At 46.6% G+C, this 24,299-nt stretch overlaps 1 protein-coding gene across 6 annotated transcripts in view; it reads left to right on the top strand.

Annotated features, from left to right (window-relative positions):
* Nucleotides 1–24,299, top strand: part of TEX14 (testis expressed 14, intercellular bridge forming factor) — a 608,800-nt gene that overhangs the window by 330,789 nt on the left and 253,712 nt on the right. For all 6 annotated transcript variants that reach the window (XR_003858113.1, XR_003858112.1, XR_003858111.1 and 3 more), the window contains exons 18-21: nt 6,340–6,425; nt 21,724–21,843; nt 22,155–22,260; nt 22,877–22,967. Coding sequence is in view for 3 of the 6 variants with exons in the window: in XM_029611460.1 (XP_029467320.1) it covers nt 6,340–6,425; nt 21,724–21,843; nt 22,155–22,260; nt 22,877–22,967 (403 nt within the window). In the remaining 3 variants the exon portion in view is untranslated. The remainder of the gene's footprint in view (nt 1–6,339; nt 6,426–21,723; nt 21,844–22,154; nt 22,261–22,876; nt 22,968–24,299) is intronic.

Raw genomic sequence — 24,299 nt, 5'->3', positions numbered from 1 at the left:
CTCCAGAGGACCTCTCCTTTATAAACTTTGTGAAGGAATTGTCTGAATTGGTTCCCTTCCAATTACAGACGGAACAGGATGGTAGGCATCAGATGATGGCGTTGCTCCAATTCCTGGATGCCCCCAAGGTAATCACCTCTATTCCCATCCATCAGGTCCTTCTCGATCTCCTCAAGAAGAACTGGGAACATCCTGGATCAATTGCTCCAGTACACAGGAAAGCTGACACTACCTATTTGGTGCAGTCAGCCCCAGGTTTTCAAAAATCACAGCTTGATCACCACTCGGTCGTGGTAGAGTCTGCACAAAAGAGGGCGAAGAGGTCAAAGCCTCACTCATCTGTTTCTCCTGGAAAGGAACATTAGTTCCTAGATAACATTGGTCGCCGAGTATTCCAAGGGGTCATGCTCATCTCCCGAATTGCCGCCTATCAGCTTTATATGACCCAATATAACAGGGTCATTTTTAAGCAGATACAGGACTTCTCAGACTCCCTGCCTCAGCAACTTCAAGAACAATTACAAACCCTAGTAAACAAGGGTTTTGAGGCAGGCAAGCATGAGATTAGAACATCTTATGACATTTTTTACACTTCTACCAGAGTGTCTGCAGCTGCTATTTCGGCGAGACGGTGGGCCTGGCTCAAGTTTTCTGACCTTCGCCCAGAAGTACAAGACCGGTTATCCGACCTGCCTTGTGTCTGAGATAATCTGTTTGGCAAACAGAATTAAAGGACCATCATGAGACCCTAAGACAGCTCTCTTTGATGCCTTCTGACTTCTCCTTAAAACAGCCCTTCAGAAAGGACTTTACAAAGTCCTTCTTCCGCCCGAAGAAGTCTTACCCACCACCAACCAGATCCCGTGCCACGAGACCTTATCAAAAACCGCAGTCTCGTCAAGCCCGTAAACAAAAACCACAAGCAGCTCCTCAACCAGGACCTGCTTCAGGTTTTTGACTTCCACCTAGAGAGCAGCAGCCAGATTCCTCTGTCGCACATACCAATGGGAGGTCGATTGTGCCACTTACACAACATGTGGCATTCAATTACATCCGACCAATGGGTATTGGCAATCATTGCTCAGGGTTACCATCTGAACTTTCTTGCCCTGCCACCAAGCTCCCCACCTCTACAGATATGGACAACATCCGAACACTCCATTCTTCTGGATCAAGAGGTTTCCCTCCTTCTCCAGTCAAGAGCAATAGAACCCGTTCCATACTCTCAGCAAGGCCTAGGGTTCTATTCCCGATATTTCCTAATCCCCAAAAGATCGGGAGGCGTCCGTCCTATTCTGGACCTACGGCCCATCAACAAGTACCTCCAGCAAGAAAAGTTCAAGATGGTGACCTTGGCATCACTTCTACCTCTTCTACAAAGAGAAGACTGGCTCTGCTCTCTGGACCTCCAGGACGCATACACCCATATTGCAATAAGTCCAGCTCATCGCAAGTACCTGAGTTTCCTAGTAGGCCCCAAGCACTATCAATACCGAGTGCTCCATTCGGCCTAGCGTCTGCACCCACGAGTCTTTACAAAATGCCTCGTAGTCGTCGCAGCCTTCCTCAGGACACAAGGTGTTCACGTCTACCCCTATCTGGACGACTGGTTAATCAGGGCTCCCACTCAGCAAACTGCTCTGTCGTCCCTCAGTCTAACCTTACACACTCTAATTTCGTTAGGATTTCTCGTCAATTACGACAAATCCTACTTAGTCCCATCTCAAACCTTGTTGTTCATTGGGGCAGACTTGGACACCTTACAGGCAAAGGCTTTCCTGCCTCGACAAAGCACAGACTCTTGTATCTCTTGCTCACCAGCTGCAGTCTCAGCACTCTGTGACTGCATGCCAATTTCTCATCCTGCTGGGACACATGGCGTTCTCAGTCCATGTCACACCAATGGCCCGCTTGGCCATGAGACTCATGCACTGGACTCTGAGGTCTCAATGGACTCAAGGTATTCAGCCTCTGTCAGCCATTGTCCACGTCACCGACTCACTCCGTCTGTCTCTCGCCTGGTAGAAAAATCAGACCAATCTCCTCCTGGGATTGCCCTTCCAGGTTCCAAATCCTCAAATCATTCTCACCACTGACGCTTCCAACCTCGGGTGGGGAGCCTACGTAGCCGATCTGCAGACACAAGGCTCTTGGTCTCCAGAGGAAGCCAAACACCAAATAAGTTTACTGGAACTTCGAGCAATCAGATATGCTCTCAGGGCTTTTCAGGATTGCCTATCAAATCAGGTCATCCTGATTCAGACGGACAACCAGGTGGCCATGTGGTACATCAACAAGCAGGGAGGTACGGGCTCCTTCCTTCTGTGTCAGGAAGCTGCACAGATTTGGGCGGAAGCTCTCTCCCATTCGATGTACCTCAAGGCCACCTACCTACCAGGAGTGGACAATGTGCTGGCAGACAAGCTGAGTTGCGTTTTTCAACCACACGAGTGGTGTCTCAACCCCTCAGTGGCGAACTCCATTTTTCAGCAATGGGGATATCCTCGAATAGACCTCTTTGTGTCCCCACAAAACTGCAAAGTGGAAAACTACTGCTCTCTCAGTCGTAGCAAACTCTCTCGACCCAGAGACGCATTCTCCCTCTCGTGAGCAACTGGTCTGCATTCCCTCCACTTCCTCTTCTCGCAAAGACTCTTCTGAAGTTACGTCAGGACAAGGGAACCATGATTCTGATAGCACCTCACTGGCCACCCCAAGGTGTCGGGGATGTCCCTATATCAGTGCAACCCCTTGTAACATACTTTTTGAAGGGCTTGCTCCATATCAAGCCTCCACTACGTCCACCGGCCCTTTCTTGGATTCTTAATCTGGTTTTGGTTCGGCTCATGAAACCACCGTTCGAGCCTCTTCACTCCTGTGACCTTCAATATCTCACATGGAAAGTGATTTTCCTTTTGCTATCACTTCAGCTTGCAGAGTTAGTGAATTGCAGGCTCTAGTTACCTATCCGCCTTACACTAAACTTCTGCAGGACTGGGCGATACTCCGTACTTACCCTAAATTCTTACCTAAGGTAGTTTCGGATTTTCATCTTAATCAATCCATCATACTACCTATCTTTTTTCCCAGGTCCCATGCCAACCCAGAAGAATAGGCTCTGCATACCCTTGACTGTAAACGGGCTCTAGCGTTTTACCTATACCGTACAGCTGCCCACAGGGGAGGCACTCAATTGTTCATCTCTTTCCATCCTAACAAGTTAGGGAATCCTGTGGGTAAGCAGACTCTGTCCTCCTGATTGGTGGACTGCATATCCTTCTGCTATCAGCAAGCAGGCATTCCATTCCAAGACCGTGTTAAAGCACACTCTGTGAGGGCCATGCCGCTTCCTGACATTTGCAGGGCTGCTACCTGGAGTTCTCTCCACACCTTTGCAGCCCACTATTGCTTGGACAAAGCCGGAAGACAGCATTCCATCTTCGGCCAGTCTGTCCTTCGTAACCTGTTTACAGCATGACGTGCCAACACCCTTCCACCTGCCCGGTGGGGTTCAGGATGCCCTCTACCAAATTCCACCCCAGTTGTTGTGCCTGTTGCACGCCTTTGGGTACATTTGGTGCATGTTCGGACATCCTCAGCTTGGTACTCGCCCATATGTGAGGACAACCATCCTGCTTGTCCTGTGAGAAAGCAAATGTTGCTTACCTGTAACAGTTGTTCTCACAGGACAGCAGGATGATAGTCCTCATGAAACCCGCCCCGCCCTGCGGTGTTGGGTTCGTAACATTTTGTTATTTTATTTTTCGGCATTGCCTGTAGCTTTCAAATATGTAGCTTTCAAATAAGACTGAAGGGGGACTCCTGCTGGCTGCAGGGTTAGTGCCATGCTGGGCATGCCCAGTAGGGGCCAGTCAAAGTTCTGGAAATTTTGACAGAAGTTTTCCGTGATTGGGCTCCATCCTGATGATGCCCATATGTGAGGACTAACATCCTGCTGTCCTGTGAGAACACCTGTTACAGGTAGCAACATTTGCTTTCTGGATGCAGGATCCGCCAGGGGTCTACCAGTTGTAGTTGGCGACAAAGGTCCGGTATTCCCTTATGGGTTGATGCTCTCGAATGTGATTGTGGGTTGGAGCGGTCTAATCCCGGTTCCATCACTTGTTTAAAATCCCCGGCTATGAGAACCAATCCTTTTTTGTTTAGTGTAATAATTTGTGCTAAGTGTGTAAATAAACAATGCTGATACGAATTTGGGGCATAGACACTACATAGAGTGATTTCAACGCCAAATAGTTTCCCCGTCACTAATACATAGCGGCCCTCATTGTCAGAAATCATGCGGGCATCCTCAAAAACTGTATGCTTCCCTAGTAAGATTGCAACAACCGCTTTCCTGTTCTGTGCAGGGAGTAAAACACCGTCCCTACCCAATCCCGAGCTAATTTTTGACTTTCCACCGCTATTAAATGCATCTCTTGCAAAAATGCGATTTGCGCTTTTTTGCCGATGCAACGATTGCAGTATTTTTGCCCTTTTTACAGGAGATCCAAGACCCGCTACATTCCATGATATACACCTTAAACTTTCAGCCATAATCCTTAGGCAGGGTGGTAATGTAATTGCTAATAATGCCGCAAATGGAAAACCATGTGGGACACCCCTCCCAGCCTAGAGGTGCCGCCATTGGGTCGACCTGGAAACCCAGTTGTGTCGTTTTCATCTTGAAAACCTATGAATTTGTCCCCAGTATTGAAAATGATGGCTACTTAGAGAAACTTCAGGGCTACTCCATTTCCAACCCTCACCCCCTCCCTGTACCCCCAGCACCAACTGTGTAACATCACATACATCCTCCATATAACAAAGGTAGGAGACCACCTGATCAACCCTACTGGCTCCCCCGCCAGATTGTGGATAGTACTATGAGTGGGCCAAACCCTGCAGCATTGAGTGAACCATCTTTTTCTGCTTTTAAAGCAACATTCTTAACAATGTGTGTGAAAAAAAAAAAAACAGAGCAAGATAAACATCATGTACCAATAGTGAGTGGAGAGATTTAGAATATGGTTTGTATATTTTTCACAGTGAGTCTAAAGTTCCTGCTATAAATTGTTGAACCGCTTCCACAGAATCAAAGCTTCGCCAGGTCCCATTGTGCTCCATCCAGAGCTTGGCTGGGTACTATAGCATGAATTTCACTTTTCTTTTAAACAGCTCAGCACAGATAGGAGAGAATTCCCTAGGTTTAGCAGAGAGCGCTGCGGAGTAATCTTGAAAAATCATTATTTTACTGCCTTCATAGGCCAACTGCATATTTTGCCTAAAAGCTTGAAGTATTGCTGTTTTGTGGCAAAAATTTAGGAATCTCGCCAGCACCACCCTAGGCTTCATAGCATCCAATTTCTTTGTCCCCAGTCTCTGTGCCCTTTCAACAATCACGCTGCCTGTAAACTCAGTTAGGCCAAGCTCCTGCAGTAACTTCGTTTCCAGGGCCTTAGCCAGCTCTCTCTCAGGAACAGTCTCTGGGATCCCCACAAACCTCAAGTTATTCCTTCTTGATCTATTCTCTAAGTCTTCCACTTTATATTCAAGTGCAGTCACTTGCTTAACCAGCACTTCTTGTTTTTGCATTAAAGTTTGAGTCTCTGTTTCTACATCAGCTATGCGCTGCTGTGTATCTGCTACTTGATTTTTAATTTCCTGTAATGTTTCATTACCTGCGCTGATTCTCTGAGCAAAGTCTGTAAAGCGGGGTTCCAGCACCAGCACTACAGCCTGAGTAACATCACCCACGAGATCCGACTTGTCTGCCTGCACGCTGGGGCTCGGAGGTCCAGCGTCCATTTTTCCCTCAGTCTGCCGACCCGTTGTTTTTTCCCTTCTCTGTGGTTTCGCCGCCATCCCGGGCTCACTGCTGCCAAAAAATTAGTCGATCGTCTTCTGAGACAGACTCGATTTTGGCAATTTTAGTGCTGGTTTTGAAGAGATTCGCAGCAGGGGAGCCAGGAACGCGGTCTGCCTGCTGCCTACCTGCTCATCACGTGGTCCCCTCCTCAAAATTTTTAATCCCACATCTTATATATTTTCACATCTTATATATTTTAAATATAATTTTAAAAAATGCCAGTACCAGAACACTGAGAGCTTCAGAATCAGGGGTTGAAGATTGAGTAATCTCAGATAAGAATTCTTATTCATGCTCTCTCTTCATTAACTCTGTATATTTCATTGTCCTTTTGTAGGTGCTGCTTTCCATTAAATGTAACAGTACAAACATTTGTGGTCATTTGGGCATAGTGTTTATATGCAGCTCATTTCTCTAACATTTTCCTGTTTTTGACACCATTCTTTTGACTGCATGCTGCAAAATGTCAGGTGAAAGAGGTCAGGAGGAGGTCAAGCAGACAGAGCAGAAATTAAACCTTTTGGAAACGCCTCCAGAATCTTGGATTGCTTGCAGGGTATGTAGACTTGAAAATGTATTTTCCAATAGTAATTTGATAGAATACAAACTTGTAATTATAAATAATTTTCCTGAACATATCCAGATCAGTCCAGACAAGTGGGTTTATGTATTCCTACCAGCAGATGGAGGCAGAGAACAAAAGCTTTGAGGCACTGCTACATAACTGAGAGTGCCACCTGCAGTCCCTCAGTATTTCTCTGTCTCCAGCAGAGGTGCATCCCTGCAGTCCTGACTGGTTTGGTGTTAGAGACTGGAAGTTGCTCCCTGAGGTGGCAGGTTCAGTTTGTTCGGGCCATCCCTCGGGTTGAGCCAGGTGAACGAGGGGGTTGGTCCAGGTGCTGCGCTTGTGGAGAGCCCGGGTCGAGGCTCTCCCGCGAGGGGATTTGCACAGCTTGCCTCCCTGGTGGGGAGCGACCCTCTCAACTGCTGGGCCGCTCTGGTTCTCGTCTTCTGGCGTGCCTCGACTCTCAGGGGCCAGCCCCTATCCCGCTGATCGCGGGAAATGTGGCCATTTTGTCTCCAGACTCGGCTGCTCTGGTGCTAACAGGCGAAGAGTGGATGCTTCTTTTTCATCTCAGCCGCCGGTTTTGACACCCGTTCCACCTCTGGAGCCTTTTCCTCCGTCAGGGGATCTTCCCACTCTTCCTCCGTCGGGGCCACCTTTGTTTTCCACAGATTTTGTTCTCCTGCTTCACAATGCTTACCTGGCCAGAATGGGCTAGCACCAGGAACTTTTGGCGGGACCTCCTCCTCCTAAGGTACCCAGAATGGCTGATTCCACTGAGGTCTTGGGAAATGCCCAGACCGTGGGGAGTGCCCAAGGGTCAGCGGTCCCGGGGCCAGGGGTACCTCCAACCACCTCAAGCGCTCTGAGGGTCCGTTTGGTACACCCCTCTGCGGGTGGGGGGGTGGGGGTCTGTTCCTCAGCAGGACCCAGATCCGGATGAACCTTCAACTACGGCTCAATTGGAAGGGGATGATCCTAGAGTCCTGCGGATCTTCCAGAGGGATGAGCTGGACCCCCTCATTCCACATATCCTACAGGAATTGGACATTGAGGCCCCTCAGGACCCGCCTGAGCCTAATCCACCAGTGAAGAAAGGGGACCCCCTTCTGGCTGGTCAACGTCCGCTGTGTAGGTCCTTTCCTGCCCATCCCATGTTCCTTCAACTGTTATCCAGGGAATGGGATTCTCCGGAGACCTCCCTCAAGGTCGGCAAAGCCATGGATAAGCTATATCCTCTCCCGGATGATTTCCTGGAGCTTCTTAAGATTCCCAAAGTGGATTCTGCAGTCTCAGCGGTGACAAAAAGAACTACTATTCCAGTAACGGGTGGTGCAGCCTTGCGAGATCTTCAAGATCAAAAGCTGAAAGTTTCTCTTAGAGTTTTCGAGGTGTCCGCCCTGGGGGTCTGGGCGTCCATTTGTAGTTCCTTCGCTCAGCGTGCAGGCCTCCACTGGCTTCAACAGCTGCTCAGCTCCCAGGAGTTGCCTCCTGAGGAAGCACTTCAGGCAGACCACCTGGAGGCCATCATAGCATATGGGGCAGACGCTCTATATGACATTCTGAGAGTATTGGCCAGATCTATGGTTTCTGCAGTCTAGGCTAGACGCCTCCTCTGGCTTTGCAGCTGGTTGGCGGATTCTTCTTCCAAGTCGCAGCTGGGATCCCTACCCTTCAAGGGCAAGCTACTATTTGGGGAGGATCTGGACCAGATTATCAAGTCCCTCGGAGAGAATAAGGTACACAAACTGCCAGAGGATCGCCCTCGTTCTTCTAGGTCTTCTAATTCCACTAGAAGCCGATTCAGGAATCAACGTCATTTCCGCCAGGCAAGGTCTGCAGCTCCTCGTCAGCCATCCTCTCAATCTCAATCCTGGACTCAGTCCTTTCATGCCCGAAGACAGTCCCGCTCTGGTCTGGCCCAGGGGACGTCCTCCAAGTCTTCACAGTGAAGCTATGCCGGCCCACTCCCCGATCCCTAGGATAGGGGGACGTCTCTCCCTTTTCTACGAGGAGTGGGTCAACATCACGTCAGATCAGTGGGTCCTGGATATTCTAAGACACTGCTACGCGTTAGAATTTGTTCGGCCGCTAAGAGACAGGTTCCTCTTCTCTCCATGTGGTCCAGTCCAGAAACAACTCATAGTCCGGCAGACACTCGACAGGCGATTCGTCCAGTCGAGAACTCTCTGAGCGATTCGTCCAGTCCCCCCCTGGAAGTAGGCTGGGGACATTATTCGGTATACTTCATAGTCCCCAAGAAGGAAGGTTCCTTCCACCCGATCTTGGATCTCAAGATGGTCAACAGGGCCCTCAAGATTCCCCACTTTTGGATGGAAACCTTGCGCTCCGTGATAGTGGCGGTACACTCTGGAGAATTTTTGGCCTCCCTGGATCTGATGGAAGCTTATCTACACATTCCCATACTCCAAGCACATCAGCGTTTTCTGCGATTCAAGATTCTGGGACAGCATTTCCAGTTCCAGGCTCTACCCTTTGGTCCTGCGACCGCTCCTCGAACCTTCACGAAGGTGATGATAGTAGTAGCTGCCGCTCTCCGAGGGAAGGAGTCTTGGTGCGCCCATACCTGGACGACTGGCTCATTCGGGCAAAGTCCTCAGCCCAGTGCCGCCAGGCAGTTGACAAGGTGTTGACGCTTCTTCACTCCCTCGGTTGGGTGGTCAACTTCGCCAAGAGCAACCTTTCTCCATCTCAGTCTCTGGACTTCCTGGGGGCGCATTTCGACAAAGCGCTGGGCAAGGTGTCTCTGCCCCCGGACAGGGCTCATACACTCATAGCTCAGATACAGTGATTCATCAGTCTCTCACTTCCAATGACGTGGGATTACCTCCAGGTCCTGGGATGCATGGCTTCCACCATCTATCTGGTCCCCTGGGCGTTTGCACATATGCATCCCTTACAGCGCGCCTTGCGCTCCCGCGGAAGCCGGTGTCTCGGGACTTCCAAGCCATCCTTCCTCTCCCACAGGGAGGCAAGGACAGTCTCTCGTGGTGGTTCAACCTGTCTCATCTTCTCCAGGGAATTCCTTTCGACATCCCGAAATGGATTCGGGAGTTTCCTTGCGCACTGTGCCTGCTTTTCTGCCCAAGATGGTTTCCGAGTTCTACTTGAATCAGATGGTAGAGCTTCCGTCCATCTCAGCGGACGCATTGGTGGATCTACGCAAGCTAGATGTCAAGCGTATCCTCATTCGCTATCTGGAAGTCACTAATGATTTTCGCTTGTTGGACCATCTTTTTGTTCTCTGGCATGGTCCAAGGAAGGGGGCCAAGGCGTCTCAAACTACCATTGCTCGCTGGCTGAAGGAGGCGATCTCGGTGGCCTTCATTGGAGTGGGTCGACAACCTCCGGCAGATGTCAAGGCCCATTCTCTTCGAGCTCAGGCTGCTTCCTGGGCGGAGATGCAATCGGTCTCGTTCCAGGAGATTTGTCGAGCGGCAACTTGGAAATCGTTACATACCTTTGCTCATCATTTTCGTCTACACATACAGTCGCCTACTTTTGGCTCCTTTGGCTTTAGGGTCATTCGAGCAGGACTTTCTGGGGCTCACCCTACGTAGGGAAGCTTTGGTACATCCTACTGTCTGGACTGATCCTGGTACGTACAGGGAAAAGAAAATTATTCCTTACCTGCTAATTTTCGTTCCTGTAGTGCCAAGGATCAGTCCAGATGCCCTCCCTGACTGTTTTATTGGGTTTGGGATTGCCTCTCTGCTCAAATTGTTCTTCAGTGCCTTTTTTCCTTTGGCTGGTTAAAGGTTCATTCTGCAAGTTTGTTGTTTGACACTGTTTTGTGCCTTTTGCATACTGTTATTTGTTACTTAATTCTATTGTTCTTGATCCATCCTGATTTTCCTCTTTGCTTTGATATACTCCATACTGAGGATTAGTAGAGGGTGCACTAAGAAAATGCCATACTGGGTCAGACCAAGGGTCCATCAAGCCCAGCATCCTGTTTCCAACAGTGGCCAATCCAGGCCATAAGAACCTGGCAAGTACCCAAAAACTGTCTATTCCATGTTACCGTTGCTAGTAATAGTGGTGGTTATTATCTAAGTCAACTTAATTAATAGCAGGTAATGGACTTCTCCTTCAAAAACTTATCCAATCCTTTTTTAAACACAGCTATACTAACTGCACTAACCACATCTTCTGGCAACAAATTCCAGAGTTTAATTGTGCGTTGAGTGAAAAAGAACTTTCTCCGATTAGTTTTAAATGTGCCACATGCTAACTTCATGGAGTGTCTTTCTATTATCCAAAAGAGTAAAAAACTGATTCACATCTACCCGTTCTAGACCTCTCATGATTTTAAACACCTCTATCATATCCCCCCTTAGCCGTCTCTTCTCCAAGCTGAAAAGTCCTAACCTCTTTAGTCTTTCCTCATAGGGGAGCTGTTCCATTCCCTTTATCATTTTGGTCACCCTTCTATGTACCTTCTCCATAGAAACATAGAAAATGACGGCAGAAGACGACCAAACGGCCCATCCAGTCTGCCCAGCAAGCTTCACACTTTTTTTTTTTCCCCTCATACTTATCTGTTACTCTTGGTTCTTAGTAACCTTTTGGTTCTATTTCTCTTCCACCCCCCACCATTAATGTAGAGAGCAGTGTTGAAACTGCATCTAACTGAAATATCTAGCTTAATTAGTTAGGGGTAGTAACCGCAGCAATAAGCAAGCTACACCCATGCTTATTTGTTTACCCAGACTATGTAATTCAGTCCTTGTTGGTTGTTGTCTTTATATAGATCCACTTTTCTTCATTCCCTCCTGCCATTGAAGCAGAGAGTTATGCTGGATATGCATTGAAAGTGAAGTATCAGACTTTCTCCCCTGCCGTTGAAGCAGAGAGCTATGCTGGATATGCGTGAAGTATCAGTCTTTCTCCCCTGCCATTGAAGCAGAGAGCTAAGCTGGATATGCGTGAAGTATCAGTCTTTCTCCCCTGCCGTTGAAGCAGAGAGCTATGGTGGATATGCAGTGAAGTGAAGTATCAGGCTTATTTGGTTTGGGGTAGTAACCGCTGTAACAAGCAAGTTACTCCCCGCTTTTTTGTGAATGCAAATCCTTTTTTCCATATTTCCTCTTGCTGTTGAAGCTTAAAACAATGTTCGAGTCACATTAACCATGTGTATGTTTATTGAATAAGGGTATTATCTCCAGGTAGTAGTCGTCATTCCCGCGAGCCACCCACTCTTCATTCACGTCCTCTAGACTTTATGGATCCACAGTGTTTATCCCAAGCCCCTTTGAAGTCCTTCACAGTTCTGGTCTTCACCACTTCCTCCGGAAGGGCATTCCAGGCATCCACCACCCTCTCCGTGAAGAAATACTTCCTGACATTGGTTCTGAGTCTTCCTCCCTGGAGCTTCAAATCGTGACCCCTGGTTCTGTTGATTTTTTTCTGACGGAAAAGGTTTGTCGTTGTCTTTGGATCATTAAAACCTTTCAAGTATCTGAAAGTCTATATCATATCACCTCTGCTCCTCCTTTCCTCCAGGGTATACATATTTAGATTCTTCAATCTCTCCTCATAAGTCATTTGATGAAGACCATCCACCTTTTTGGTCGCCCTTCTCTGGACCGCCTCCATCTTGTCTCTGTCTCTTTGGAGATACGGTCTCCAGAACTGAACACAGTACTCCAGGTGAGGCCTCACCAAGGACCTGTACAAGGGGATAATCACTTCCCTTTTTTTTACTCGATATTCCTCTCTCTATGCAGCCCAGAATTCTTCTGGCTTTAGCTATCGCCTTGTCACATTGTTTCGGCGACTTCAGATCATTAGACACTATCACCCCAAGGTCTCTCTCCTGCTCCGTGCACATCAGCCTCTCTCCCCCATTCGAATACAGTTCATTCGGATTTCCACTCCCCATATGCATGACTCTGCACTTCTTGGCATTGAATCGCATCTGCCATATCTTCGACCACTCTTCCAGCTTCCTTAAATCCCGTCTAATTCTTTCCACTCCTTCCGGCGTGTCCACTCTGTTGCAGATCTTAGTGTCATCTACAAAAAGACAAACCTTACCTTCTATCCCATCCTCAAAGTCACTCACAAAGATATTGAACAGGACCGGTCCCAACACCGATCCTTGCGGTACACCGCTCTCTCTTCAGATAGAGATCCATTTACCATCACACATTATCTTCTGTCCGTCAACCAGTTTGCAATCCAGGCCACCACCTCGACACTCACTCCTAAGCTTCTCATTTTATTCATCTGTCTCCTGTGCAGGACCGTATCAAAAGCTTTGCTATTATATCTTTTTTGAGATGCGTCGACCAGAATTGTACACAGTATTCAAGGTGCGGTCTCACCATGGAGCGATACAGAGGCATTATGACATTTTCCGTTTTATTCACCATTCCCTTTCTAATAATTCCCAACGTTCTGTTTGCTTTTTTGACTGCCGCAGCACACTGAACCGACGATTTCAATGTGTTATGCACTATGACACCTAGATCTCTTTCTTGGGTAGTAGCACCTAATATGGAACCTAACATTGTGTAACTATAGCATGGGTTATTTTCCCCTATATGCATCACCTTGCACTTGTCCACATTAAATTTCATCTGCCATTTTGATGCCCAATTTTCCAGCCTCACAAGGTCTTTCTGCAATTTATCACAATCTGCTTGTTATTTAACTACTCTGAACAATTTTGTATCATCTGCAAATTTGATTACCTCACTTGTATTTCTTTCCAGATCATTTATAAATATATTGAAAAGTAAGGGTCCCATTCCAGATCCCTGAGGCACTCCACTGCCCACACCCTTCTACTGAGAAAATTGTCCATTTAATCCTACTCTCTGTTTCCTGTCTTTTAGCCAGTTTGTAATTCACGAAAGGACATAGTCACCTATCCCATGACTTTTTTATTTTTCCTAGAAGCCTCTCATGAGGAACTTTGTCAAATGCCTTCTGAAAATCCAAGTACACTACATCTACAGGTTCACCTTTATCCACATGTTTATTAACTCCTTCAAAAAAGTGAAGCAGATTTGTGAGGCAAGACTTGCCTTGGGTAAAGCCATGCTGACTTTGTTCCATTAAACCATATCTTTCTATATGTTCTGTGATTTTAATGTTTAGAATACTTTCCATTATTTTTCCTGGCACTGAAGTCAGGCTAACCGGTCTGTAGTTTCCCGGATCGCCCCTGGAGCCCTTTTTAAATATGGGGGTTACATTAGCTATCCTCCAGTCTTCAGGTACAATGGATGATTTTAATGACAGGTTACAAATTTTTACTAAGAGGTCTGAAATTTCATTTTTTAGTTCCTTCAGAACTCTGGGGTGTATACCATCTGGTCCAGGTGATTTAATACTCTTAAGTTTGTCAATCAGGTCTACCACATCTTCTAGGTTCACCGTGATTTGGTTCAGTCCATCTGAATCATTACCCATGAAAACCTTCTCCAGTACGGGTACCTCCCCAACATCCTCTTCAGTGAACATCGAAGAAAAGAAATCATTTAATATTTCCGCGATGGCCTTATCTTCTCTAAGTGCCCCTTTAACCCCTCGATCATCTAACGGTCCAACTGACTCCCTCACAGGCTTTCTGCTTCGGATATATTTTAAAAAGTTTTTACTGTGAGTTTTTGCCTCTACGGCCATCTTCTTTTCAAATTCTCTCTTAGACTGTCTTATCAATGTCTTACATTTAACTTGCCAACATTTATGCATTATCCTATTTTCTTCTGTTGGATCCTTCTTCCAATTTTTGAATGAAGATCTTTTGGCTAAAATAGCTTATTTCACCTCCCTTTTTAACCATGCCGGTAATTGTTTTGCCTTCTTTCCACCTTTCTTAATGTGTGGAATACATCTGGATTGTGCTTCTAGGATGGTATTTTTTAACAACGACCACGCCTTTTGCACACTTACTTTTGTAGCTGCTCCTTTCAGTTTTTTCCTAACTATTTTTCTCATTTTATCAAAGTTTCCCATTTGAAAGTTTAGCACGAGAGCCGTGGATTTGCTTACTGTCCCCCTTCCAGTCATTAAATCAAATTTGCTCGTATTATGATCACTGTTGCCAAGTGGCCCCACCACCGTTACCTCTCTCACCAAATCCTGTTCTCCACTGAGAATTATATCTAAAATTGCTCCCTCTCTCGTCGGTTCCTGAACCAATTGCTCCATAAAGCTATCATTTTTTCCATCCAGGAACTTTATTTCTCTAGCGTGTCCCGATGATACATTTACCCAGTCAATATTGGGGTAATTGAAGTCTCCCATTATTACCGCACTACCAATTTGGTTAGTTTCCCTAATTTCTTTTAGCATTTCACTGTCAGTCTCACATCTTGACCAGATGGATGGTAGTATACTTCTATCACTATAGTCTTCCCCAACATACAAGGGATTTCTACCCATAAAGATTCGATTGTGCATTTAGTCTCGTGTAGGATGTTTATCCTGTTGGACTCTATGCCATCCTGGACATAAAGCACCACACCGCCTCCCGGGTGCTCCTCTGTCATTGCGATATAATTTGTACCCCGGTATAGCACTGTCCCATTGGTTGTCCTCCTTCCACCATGTCTCTGAGATGCCAATTAAATCTATGTCATCATTCACTGCTATACATTCTAATTCTCCCATCTTACTTCTTAGACTTCTGGCATTAGCATACCACCATTTCAATGTTTGGCTCCTTATAAGGAAGCATCCTTCAAAGTTCTATTTGACTCCATCTGCTGGAAGGGGGAGATAACCCACTGTCTGGACTGATCCTTGGTACTACAGGAACGAAAATTAGCAGGTAAGGAATAATTTTCTTTTGGATATCCCTGGCGGTGCTAGCCCATGATTCCCGGAGCCCCTGATAGCCAGGGAACTTGCTTCCTCTCGGTGCCCTGAGGTCCCCTCCTAGCCACTGCTGACTCGCTCAGGAAAGTATCCCCCTGCAGGGTTTTTCTTTATTCCTTGGTTGTTTTTTGTTAGTTTTCAAAACAAAACAGTGCTTTCCTCTTCTTGAGCAGAGAGGCTCACGGCAGTGCCATGAGCAGTCAAGCCCCGGCGTTCTGAGGCCGTGTCGGGGGGGGGGGGGGACGGACACAAGTGAGTCCTGTCTGTTGAGAGCAGTCTGTTTTTTCAGCGCGGAGGCCTTCCTCGCGAGCAGCGAGACTATTTTGGGCATGCAGGCGTGTCTCTTCCCACCACTGCAGTTTCTCCCACTCGCCGGCAGTTCTAGCATGGCAGCGCCTCCAGCAGTCTCCAGACCACGTGGGCGGGCCATTTTCGCTCCGTTTCTCCTGCAGGGGCTATTTTATGGTGGACAAGCCATGAATTGAGGCTTGCAAAGCCTGTGGAATGTGGTCTGCGAACCTAAACTCCCTCTCCCTTTGCACTTCTTGTGCTGTGGAGGGAGAGGGATCCTTCTTTAAGCCTCAGACGTCCAGGAGGACTTCTCGGTCATCAGGGACCGTGACAGGGGCCAATGTGGGGGATCTCGTACCCGCTGCCTCTGAAGGGGCTCCAAACCGGTGCATTCCAGTCGGCGGGGCTCCTACTGATGGTCCTCTCCTCCTATCTCCTGTGGTGCAAGGTACTGAGCAGGGGGGTGAGGATGGTTCGAGTCTGGCCTCCAGTGATTTTTCTCCCAAATTTATCCTCCTGTTATACGAGGCCTTCGTGGCTAAGAAGGTGGCTAAGCATAGACCCAGGGAGAAAGGCCTGGGTTCCTCCACGAGACCTCAACAGTCCTCAGAGGTGTCTCCGACTCAGGTTTCCTAGCTTCGAGGGTCTCATGTTGTGCATCCTGATGTGGACCGACAGGTCATGCTAGATTCAGAAGAACCGCATGGGGATGGGGATTCCTCCCTGGTAGTGGACCTGGATGATCCAGATGAGGAACTCACTCCCGGTCCGGACGACATTAAGGACAATCAGATCCTCCTTGAAGGTGACGGGAATGATGGGGACGACCCCCAAGTGGTCCATCTGTTTAAGAGGGAGGAACTGAGTCGTCTTATCCCCCAGGTTTTGGAGGAATTGGGGGTAAACCTGGCTCAGGAAGAGTCAGATAACGAAGGAGTTAATCCAGTCCTGGATGGTCTCAGAGGTCCGCCTAGCGCTTTCCCTATTCCAAAGAAGATTCAAAAGCTGATTATCTGGGAGTGGGATACCCCGGAGGCAAGCTTGAAGGTGGGGAGGGTGATGTTTAAGCTCTACCTCCTGTTGGAGAACATTTGGACCATCTTAAGACTCCTAAGTTGGATGCGGCAGTCTCGGCGGTTACCAAGAAGACCACGATTCTTGTGGCAGGGGCTGCCACCCTGAAGGATGTGCAGGACCGCATACTGGAGATTCAACTCAAACGGATGTTCGAGGTGTTTGCATTAAGTCTCCGCACGGTGGTCTGCGCTAGCATGATGCAGCGCTTCTGCTTATTTTGGATTCAGAAGACTCAGGAGTCGGCGGCTTCGGGAGTACTCTGACCTGTGCAAGTGGCCCACCTGGAGGCAGCGGTAGCCTATGTGGTGGACACTTTGTATGATTTGGTGTGCACAGCGGCACACGATATGGTCTCTGCGGTGGCGGCGAGGCGACGTCTGTGGCTGCGCAACTGGTCTGCAGACATGTGGTTCAAGTTCCAGTTATTTCACCTTCCTTTTAAAGGGAAGCTTCTCTTCGGAGAGGATTTGGATCAGCTTATGAAGTCATTGGGAGAAACCAAAGGCAGTAGACTGCCAGAGGACAGGAAGAAATTTAAGAAGTCCTTCTCTGGTCGCTCTCATTTTTGGGAACCAAGGCAATTTCACTCCAGAAGTGGAGCGACCTCTGGATCTAAGCAGCTGTCCAGCCGTCAGCAGTCCTTTCGGACCACTGGCCGATCCTCCAGGGGAGGTTCCGGTCAGGGGGCCGGAGGAAGCTATCTCAATGAGATCCAGCCCGCCCTCTCCCCCCAGATAGCGGTTGGGAGCAGTTGTCCTATTTTTACATGGAGTTTGTGAAGATTACATCCGATCAGTGGATGCTCGAGGTGATAAGAGACGGCTACACCTTAGAATTTTCTCAACCGCTCAGAGAAGCCTTTCTGGAGTCGCGCTGTGTTTCATGCAGCAAACGGGAGGCTGTGGAAAGAACCCTACAAAGGTTGTTAATTCTGGAGGCTATTCTCCCGGTGCCAGCAAAAAGCAGGGGCAAGGAAGGTACTGTGTTTACTTTGTGGTTCCAAAGAAGGAGAGCTCCTTCTGTCCCATCTTAGATCTACAGAAGGTAAACCTGAGCTTGAAGGTCCCACGTTTCCGGATGGAGACACTGCGCACAGTGATTGCGGCAGTCTGCAAGGGAGAATTTCTGGCGTAGTTGGATCGCACCAAGGCTTACTTGCATATCCCTATACGGCAGGTCCATCAGTAGTTCCTGAGGTTCAAAGTGCTGGGGCAGCACTTCCAGTTCCAAGCAGTCCCGTTCGGGCTAGCCTCGGCTCCACAGACCTTCACGAAGATGATGGTAGTGGTAACGGCGGCCTTAAGGAAGGGGGGGTGTTGGTACACCCAAACCTCAACGATTGGCTCATCCGGGGCAAGACACAGGAGGAGTATGTTTGTGCGGTGGACTGCATTATCCAGACATTAAGCTCTCCTGGTTGGGTGATCAATCTGGCAAAGAGTCAGCTGATGCCTTCTCAATCCCTGGAATACATAGGGGCCCAGTTCGATACCTGGTGCAGCCAGGTGTTCCTGATGGCAGACAGGTTAGCCAAATTGTAACAGCAGGTGCTCGACTGTTACATCTCCAAGTTCCAAAGGTCTGGGATTATTTACAAGTTTTGGGTTCCATGGCCTCGATGTTGGAGATGGTTCCGTGGGCCTTTGCTCACATGCGCCTGCTGCAGCGATACCTGTTATCCAGCTGGGATCCAATGTCTGAGCAGTACCACCTGTTACCACTAGAGAAGGAAATCAGTGCCAGCCTGTCGTGGTGGCTATCCTGGCCCCAGTTGGAGAAGGCACTGAGTTTCGAAGTCCCAGATTGGGTGGTGGTGACCACTGATGCCAGTTTCAGGGCTGGGGAGCTGTGTGCCTGGGTCGTTCAGCTCAGGGACTTTGGTCACTGGAGGAGAAGTCCGGTTCCATCACCTGATTGGAGACTAGGGTGGTGCACAGAGCCTTGGAAGAATTTCTGCTGCTGGTGCAAGGTCACTCTTTTCAGACAATGAGACAACGGTGGCGTACATCAGCCGTCAAGGAGGAACCAGGAGTCACACGATGGCTTGGGAAACTCAATTGCTATTTACATGGGCGGAACAACATCCTACATTTACTTACCTTAGTCTATGTGCCTATTTGTAAACCGTTGCGATGGTATATAACTTAGCGACGGTATAGAAAAGTTTTTAAATAAAATAAATAAATTAAATAAACATCTCGAAGGGATTGCATCTTTCCGTGTCACTGGAGTAGACAGTGTGCAAGCGGACTTTCTCAGCCATCAGCAAGTGGATCCAGGGGAGTGAGAACTATCCCTGGAAGCCTGGAACCTCATTTGTGCCCAGTGGGGGGTCCCTCAACTGGACCTCATGGCGACACGGGTCAAGGCGAAAACGACTCGGTTCTTCAGTCGCAGACAGGAGGTTGGTTGGTAGGTCTCGACGCTTTGGTGTGCCTGTGGTGCATAGAGGCCCACCCCAGCTCTGTGATTCTGGAAGCCCCTGAGTGGCCGTGTCGACCATGGTTCGTGGACCTGGTTCATCTGGCGGTGGACGGACCCCTACTATTAGCTCATCTGCGGGGGTTGTTATGTCAGTGTCCCATATTTTCGGATCTGGAGGATCACTTTTGTCTCGCGGCTTGGCTTTTGAGAGGTGGCGGTTGCGAATGAAGGGTTGTTCTGAGTCAGTCATTGCTACCCTCCTTCATGCCCTGCATCAAGGCTACCTCCATGGCATATGTCAGAGTTTGGAAGGTTTTTGAGACCTCGTGTGTTCAACAGCAAGTAGATCTGCTGATTTCTTCCTTCCCGCATATTTTATCCTTTCTGCAGCAGGGCTTGTCCAAGGGTTTGGCTTATAGCTTGCTGAGAGTCCAAATTTCGGACCTCTGTTGCCTCAGGGGTAAGGTTCAGGGCAAGCCTTTGGCCTCTCATCCCAAAGTCATCCATTTCCTGAAAGGTATAAAACATTTGAAACCTCCAGTTCGGAAGGTGTCCTGACTGGAATCTCAAACTAGTGTTGCGGGTCCTCTGTGAGGCCCCCTTTGAGCCCTTGGCTCTGGCTTCTCTAAAGGATTTAACTTTGAAGATAGTTTTCCTGGTGGTGATTTGCTCAGTGTGAAGGATATCGGAGCTTCAGACTCTTTCTTGTCGGGATCCCTTTCTGCAAATTTATTCTGATAAGGTTTCCTTGCATACGGAGCCTTCCTTCCTGCCGAAGGTGATTTCTGCTTTTCATGTTAATCAGTCGGTGGAATTACCAGGTTTCCAGGACTGGTCCCGGGACCCCAAGATGGGTAGGGATCTACATCTTTTGGATGTTCGGCATGCTCTGCTGCGTTATTTGAAGGTCACCAATTCTTTCAGAAGCTCGGATCATCTTTTTGTATTGTTTGGCAGGGCAAAGAAAGGGGAGATGGCGTCCAAAGCTTCTTTAGTGCATTGGTTGAAGGAGACTATTTGTGCTGCCTATGTTTGTAAGCGTCGGATGATCCCGGTTGGCCTAAAAGCACATTCCACTCATCCTCAGGCAGCCTGGTGGGCGGAGTGTCAGTTAGTCTCTCCCCAGGAGATATATAGGGCTGCGGTCTGGTCCTCTCTTCATACTTTTACCAAGCATTATTGTCTGGATTTCGCTTTCCGGAGGCCACGGTTTTTGGTGAAACTGTTTTAAGAGCAGGTCTTTCGGTTTCCCGCTCGATCTAGGGGTGCTTTGGTACATCCCACTTGTCTGGACTGATCTGGGTATGTTCTTATCTGCGTGGTTCTTATCTGCTAATTTTCGTTCCTGTAATACCACAGATCAGTCCAGGGTTCTACCCGGTTGCTACTGCCAAAAGACTGACTGTCCTAGTGTTTTCTCAAATGCTCTCCGAAGAGCTCTTTACTGTAGAGCTTATTAGTCCTTTTGAGTTGAGCAGTTGCTAAGAGTTTAATTGCCGTTTTCTGGGGAATCCAACCCTGGGGTCTAGTTTGCCCTATTTTAGGGGCATGGTTTTCTTTTTCTAATCTTGGCTTGGGTACAGGTCAATACTGAGGGACTGCAGGTGGCACTCTCTGTTATGTAGCAGTGCCTCAAAGTTTTTGTTCTCTGCCCCATCTGCTGATAGGAATACAAAAACCCACTTGACTGGACTGATCTGTGATATTACAGGAACGAAAATTAGCGGGTAAGAACCAATTTTCTTTTCTCTGAGGACAAACAGTTCACCCATCATACAGCTGGGTGAATCCTACTGATATCGCTAGCTGGACATTTCTAGGAGATTCTCATGCAGCTGAGTGCCCACAGTGTGCCTCAGTCTTGTTTTTTTCCTCGATTTCTGTCAGGGGGTGTTTTTTCATAGAGCAGCCCTCTCAAAAAAAAGTGATTTTTGTGTTGGGTTTTTTTTCACTTCTCTTCTAGATTCCATCTAATTTTCTTGTTTTGTTTTATTTTTGTCATCCTTGCATCAAGCTTGCATTTTTGTGGCTCCCTGCAGGTCCTGTGTTAATACCCCTATTTTTTTCTTTCTCACTTGGTCATCTTTTATTTGACACTATTCTCCATTTGATTTTGCATTGATTATTTTTTTGGCAGTAGTAGAAAAGGCCAGTAACTTAAAAAGACTGTGGTCAGAAAATGTCCCTCACAGACTAAAGGTTTGTCAGTCTTCTCTAGTCTTTACTGAGAGTGACTGACTGAAGGTTCTTCAGTATCATTCTTCTAAATCAGCAGAGGTTGATTCTGAAGGAAAATATTCCCTGATCTCCTTGCTGACCTCTCTCTACCTCATCTTAAGAGCAGTTGTCCCACTTTAGAACATCTCCTTTTCCAATTTTGACATTGTAATGGCTAAGGCCATTTTCACTGAGTTTTAGGTTGAGGGAGAAACTGAAGTACTTCTTTTTAATTGTCTCCTGCCCCAAAAGAGACAGGCAATACCTATCCACTCTTTTTACCAGGATATATGTAAGAGGATGTGTGTACTTCCAGAGTACAAAACGGCAGACATGTGTTATCTTGTCCAGGTGTCTGAGGGATGAACAGTGTACCTGCATCCACATGGGTTTTTCAGATTGATTAATCTTTTTTAACTTTGTACAGGAAGTAGATGCAGTGTCTAAGTTTCCGGAATATCGTTCTGTGGATATATCGGATGAATTTGTTACACCTGATCCCGATATTTGTTCCCTCAGCTCTAGTATACAAAGTTTTGAACAGGAGGTAAGAGCTATTAGGTGGTGATTAAATCCTATAATAATGCTCTTTAGCAGATGAAACCAACATGCTATTGGCATGACTGCTGAAAAATCAAAGTGAAAAGGAGTTCTTGTAAAATAAAACAATTAAATGAGGATATAAAAATATGTGGAAAGTCTTAAAATCTATAGTTGTGCATTGAAAATAAAAATTAAGTTAGAAAAAGGTCAAGGGTGGGCAAGTTAATGTAGAAATTGAACTCTAAACAAGGCTGTATTAGTGCTGAATTTCCTGATACTGGATATCCATTTTAACAAACTTTTTGTTCTGTTTAGAGCTTTATTTATGAGTCTGAAGATGAGCTGGAAATAACAGAAAAAGTCTGTACACCAAAAGATAGTTTTGTGGTTTGCAGCATGACTTCTTGTGTAGCAGGGGCAGGTAAACTCTGGTGAAAAACAAAAATTCTTCCTGTAAAAATAATCAGTGGCCAAGCCATGTATTGTGTATATGTGTGTGGACATTATTTTGTGTTTTAGCTGTGCCATGTCCAACTTTTAAAAGAAATCCAGTAAATCCTTTGCTCTGTGTTTGCTTTAGCCTCCCAATTGCTATAGATTTCATTTTCGCAGTGTCTTGTTTGCACTGCTGTTCTGAACTGAAGACAGTCAAGTGCTGAAAAGTGGACTATATTTAAAAAAAAAAAAAAAAAGTGAAGACAGTACAGTCTTTAGTTTAAAGATGAGCAAACCTCAGCTTGTCCTCATCTCATTTTTTTCATCCTTATACTATCAAAGACAGTATTAAAATTCAAGAGAGTGTGGAGCAAGCACAGAATATCTCGGAGGGAGAGGAAGGGAACTATAAAGATGAACTGATGGGCTGTATGGTTTCTCTCTGCCATCATGTTCTATGTTTTTATGTTAATAATTCAGTTTTCATAATGATACCAAATATAAGAAGCTTTCAAGAATAGAAACTGTAAGAAATAGACATTTACTTGTGATATAGTTAAACTGTTTATTTTCAAAAAATGTATAGTAAAAATATTTTTCAGGGGAAAAACAAGTATTCTGCCAAGAAGCAGCTAAGAGTCTTTGCAGTATCTCAGCAGACATCAATAAATATAATGCCACACATGTAGTCAGGTAATACTGTTATCTTTTTATAATAATTCAAATTTATAAATGGTTACTTCCTCTTCATCCAGCCAGTCCAGTCCAGATTCATGGGTTATGCGTCCCAACCAGCAGATGGAGATAGTCGAACATTTGCTGACATCACCCCTTACAGACTCCCATGTTGAACTCAGCCTGCCAATGTTCTTTGTCTCCAGCAGTTGACAGACAAGTATCATGTGCTGTGAGCTGAGGCCTGGTTAGGCGTGGTGAAGAAGATAGAAATTTGGATGGCAATTCCTGAAGTTAAAGGGGCTGTTAGGGAATTAATTCTTTGCTTCTGGTTTTACTAATGAGGATGTTAGGGAGATACCAGTTCCGCAGATGGTTTTCAGGGGTGATGAGTCAGACGAACTGAACGAAATCACTGTGAACCTGGAAGATGTAGTAGGCCAGATTGACAAACTAAAGAGTAGCAAATCACCTGGACCGGATGGTATGCATCCTAGGGTACTGAAGGAACTACTGAAGGGGCCTACTGTTCAGGACCACAAGGATTTATCTTGGTTTTGATTTTCAGCTTGGTCCTTGACAAGGGCTTATCTGTCAGAGAAGGGGGTGTGGCACTTTATGTCCGGGAGGGTATAGAGTCCAACAGGATAAAGATCATACAAGAGACTAAATGCTCAGTAGAATCTATATGGGTAGAAATCCCATGTTCTTGGGTAAGAGTATAGTGATAGTATACTACCGTCCACCTGGACAAAATGGTCAGACAGATGATGAAATGCTAGGAGAAATCAGGGAAGCTAACCAATTTGGCAGTGCATTAATAATGGGAGATTTCAATTACCTAAATCACCCAAAAATGTGGAACCCAAATAACAATAGAATTGTTAGCCTAAGAAGGTGTCAGCAAGCCTTGACGTTATGTGTCACTTTCAAGCAGACACTAACCGGTCTTCTCTATCATTCACCTTCATCATAACTTTAATGCAAAAAATAGTATTTTTCTTTTTTCTTTTTCAAAAATCAATTAGTTAAAAGTGTCCTCCATTATTATAATGAAAAATGACTCTTTCATACATAAGATGGTAAACGAGCCCTACACGGGCCGGTGTTTCGCTTGAATAAGCTTCATCAGGGGCGTATAGAGATACTTCAAAGTAGAGCCATAAATCGTTTTTAGACGGGACCAGACGTCTCAACCATCTTGGAAACAAGGAAACCATCTTGGAAACAAGGAAACAAGGAAATGTTTCCAAGATGGTTGAGACGTCTGGTCCCGTCTAAAAACGATTTATGGCTCTACTTTGAAGTATCTCTATACGCCCCTGATGAAGCTTATTCAAGCGAAACACC

This window comes from Rhinatrema bivittatum, chromosome 8, assembly GCF_901001135.1.
Source record: "Rhinatrema bivittatum chromosome 8, aRhiBiv1.1, whole genome shotgun sequence".
NCBI classification, from domain to species: domain Eukaryota; kingdom Metazoa; phylum Chordata; class Amphibia; order Gymnophiona; family Rhinatrematidae; genus Rhinatrema; species Rhinatrema bivittatum.
The sequence above is the reverse complement of the archived record's forward strand: the minus strand, read 5'-3'. Positions and strand labels throughout refer to the sequence as shown.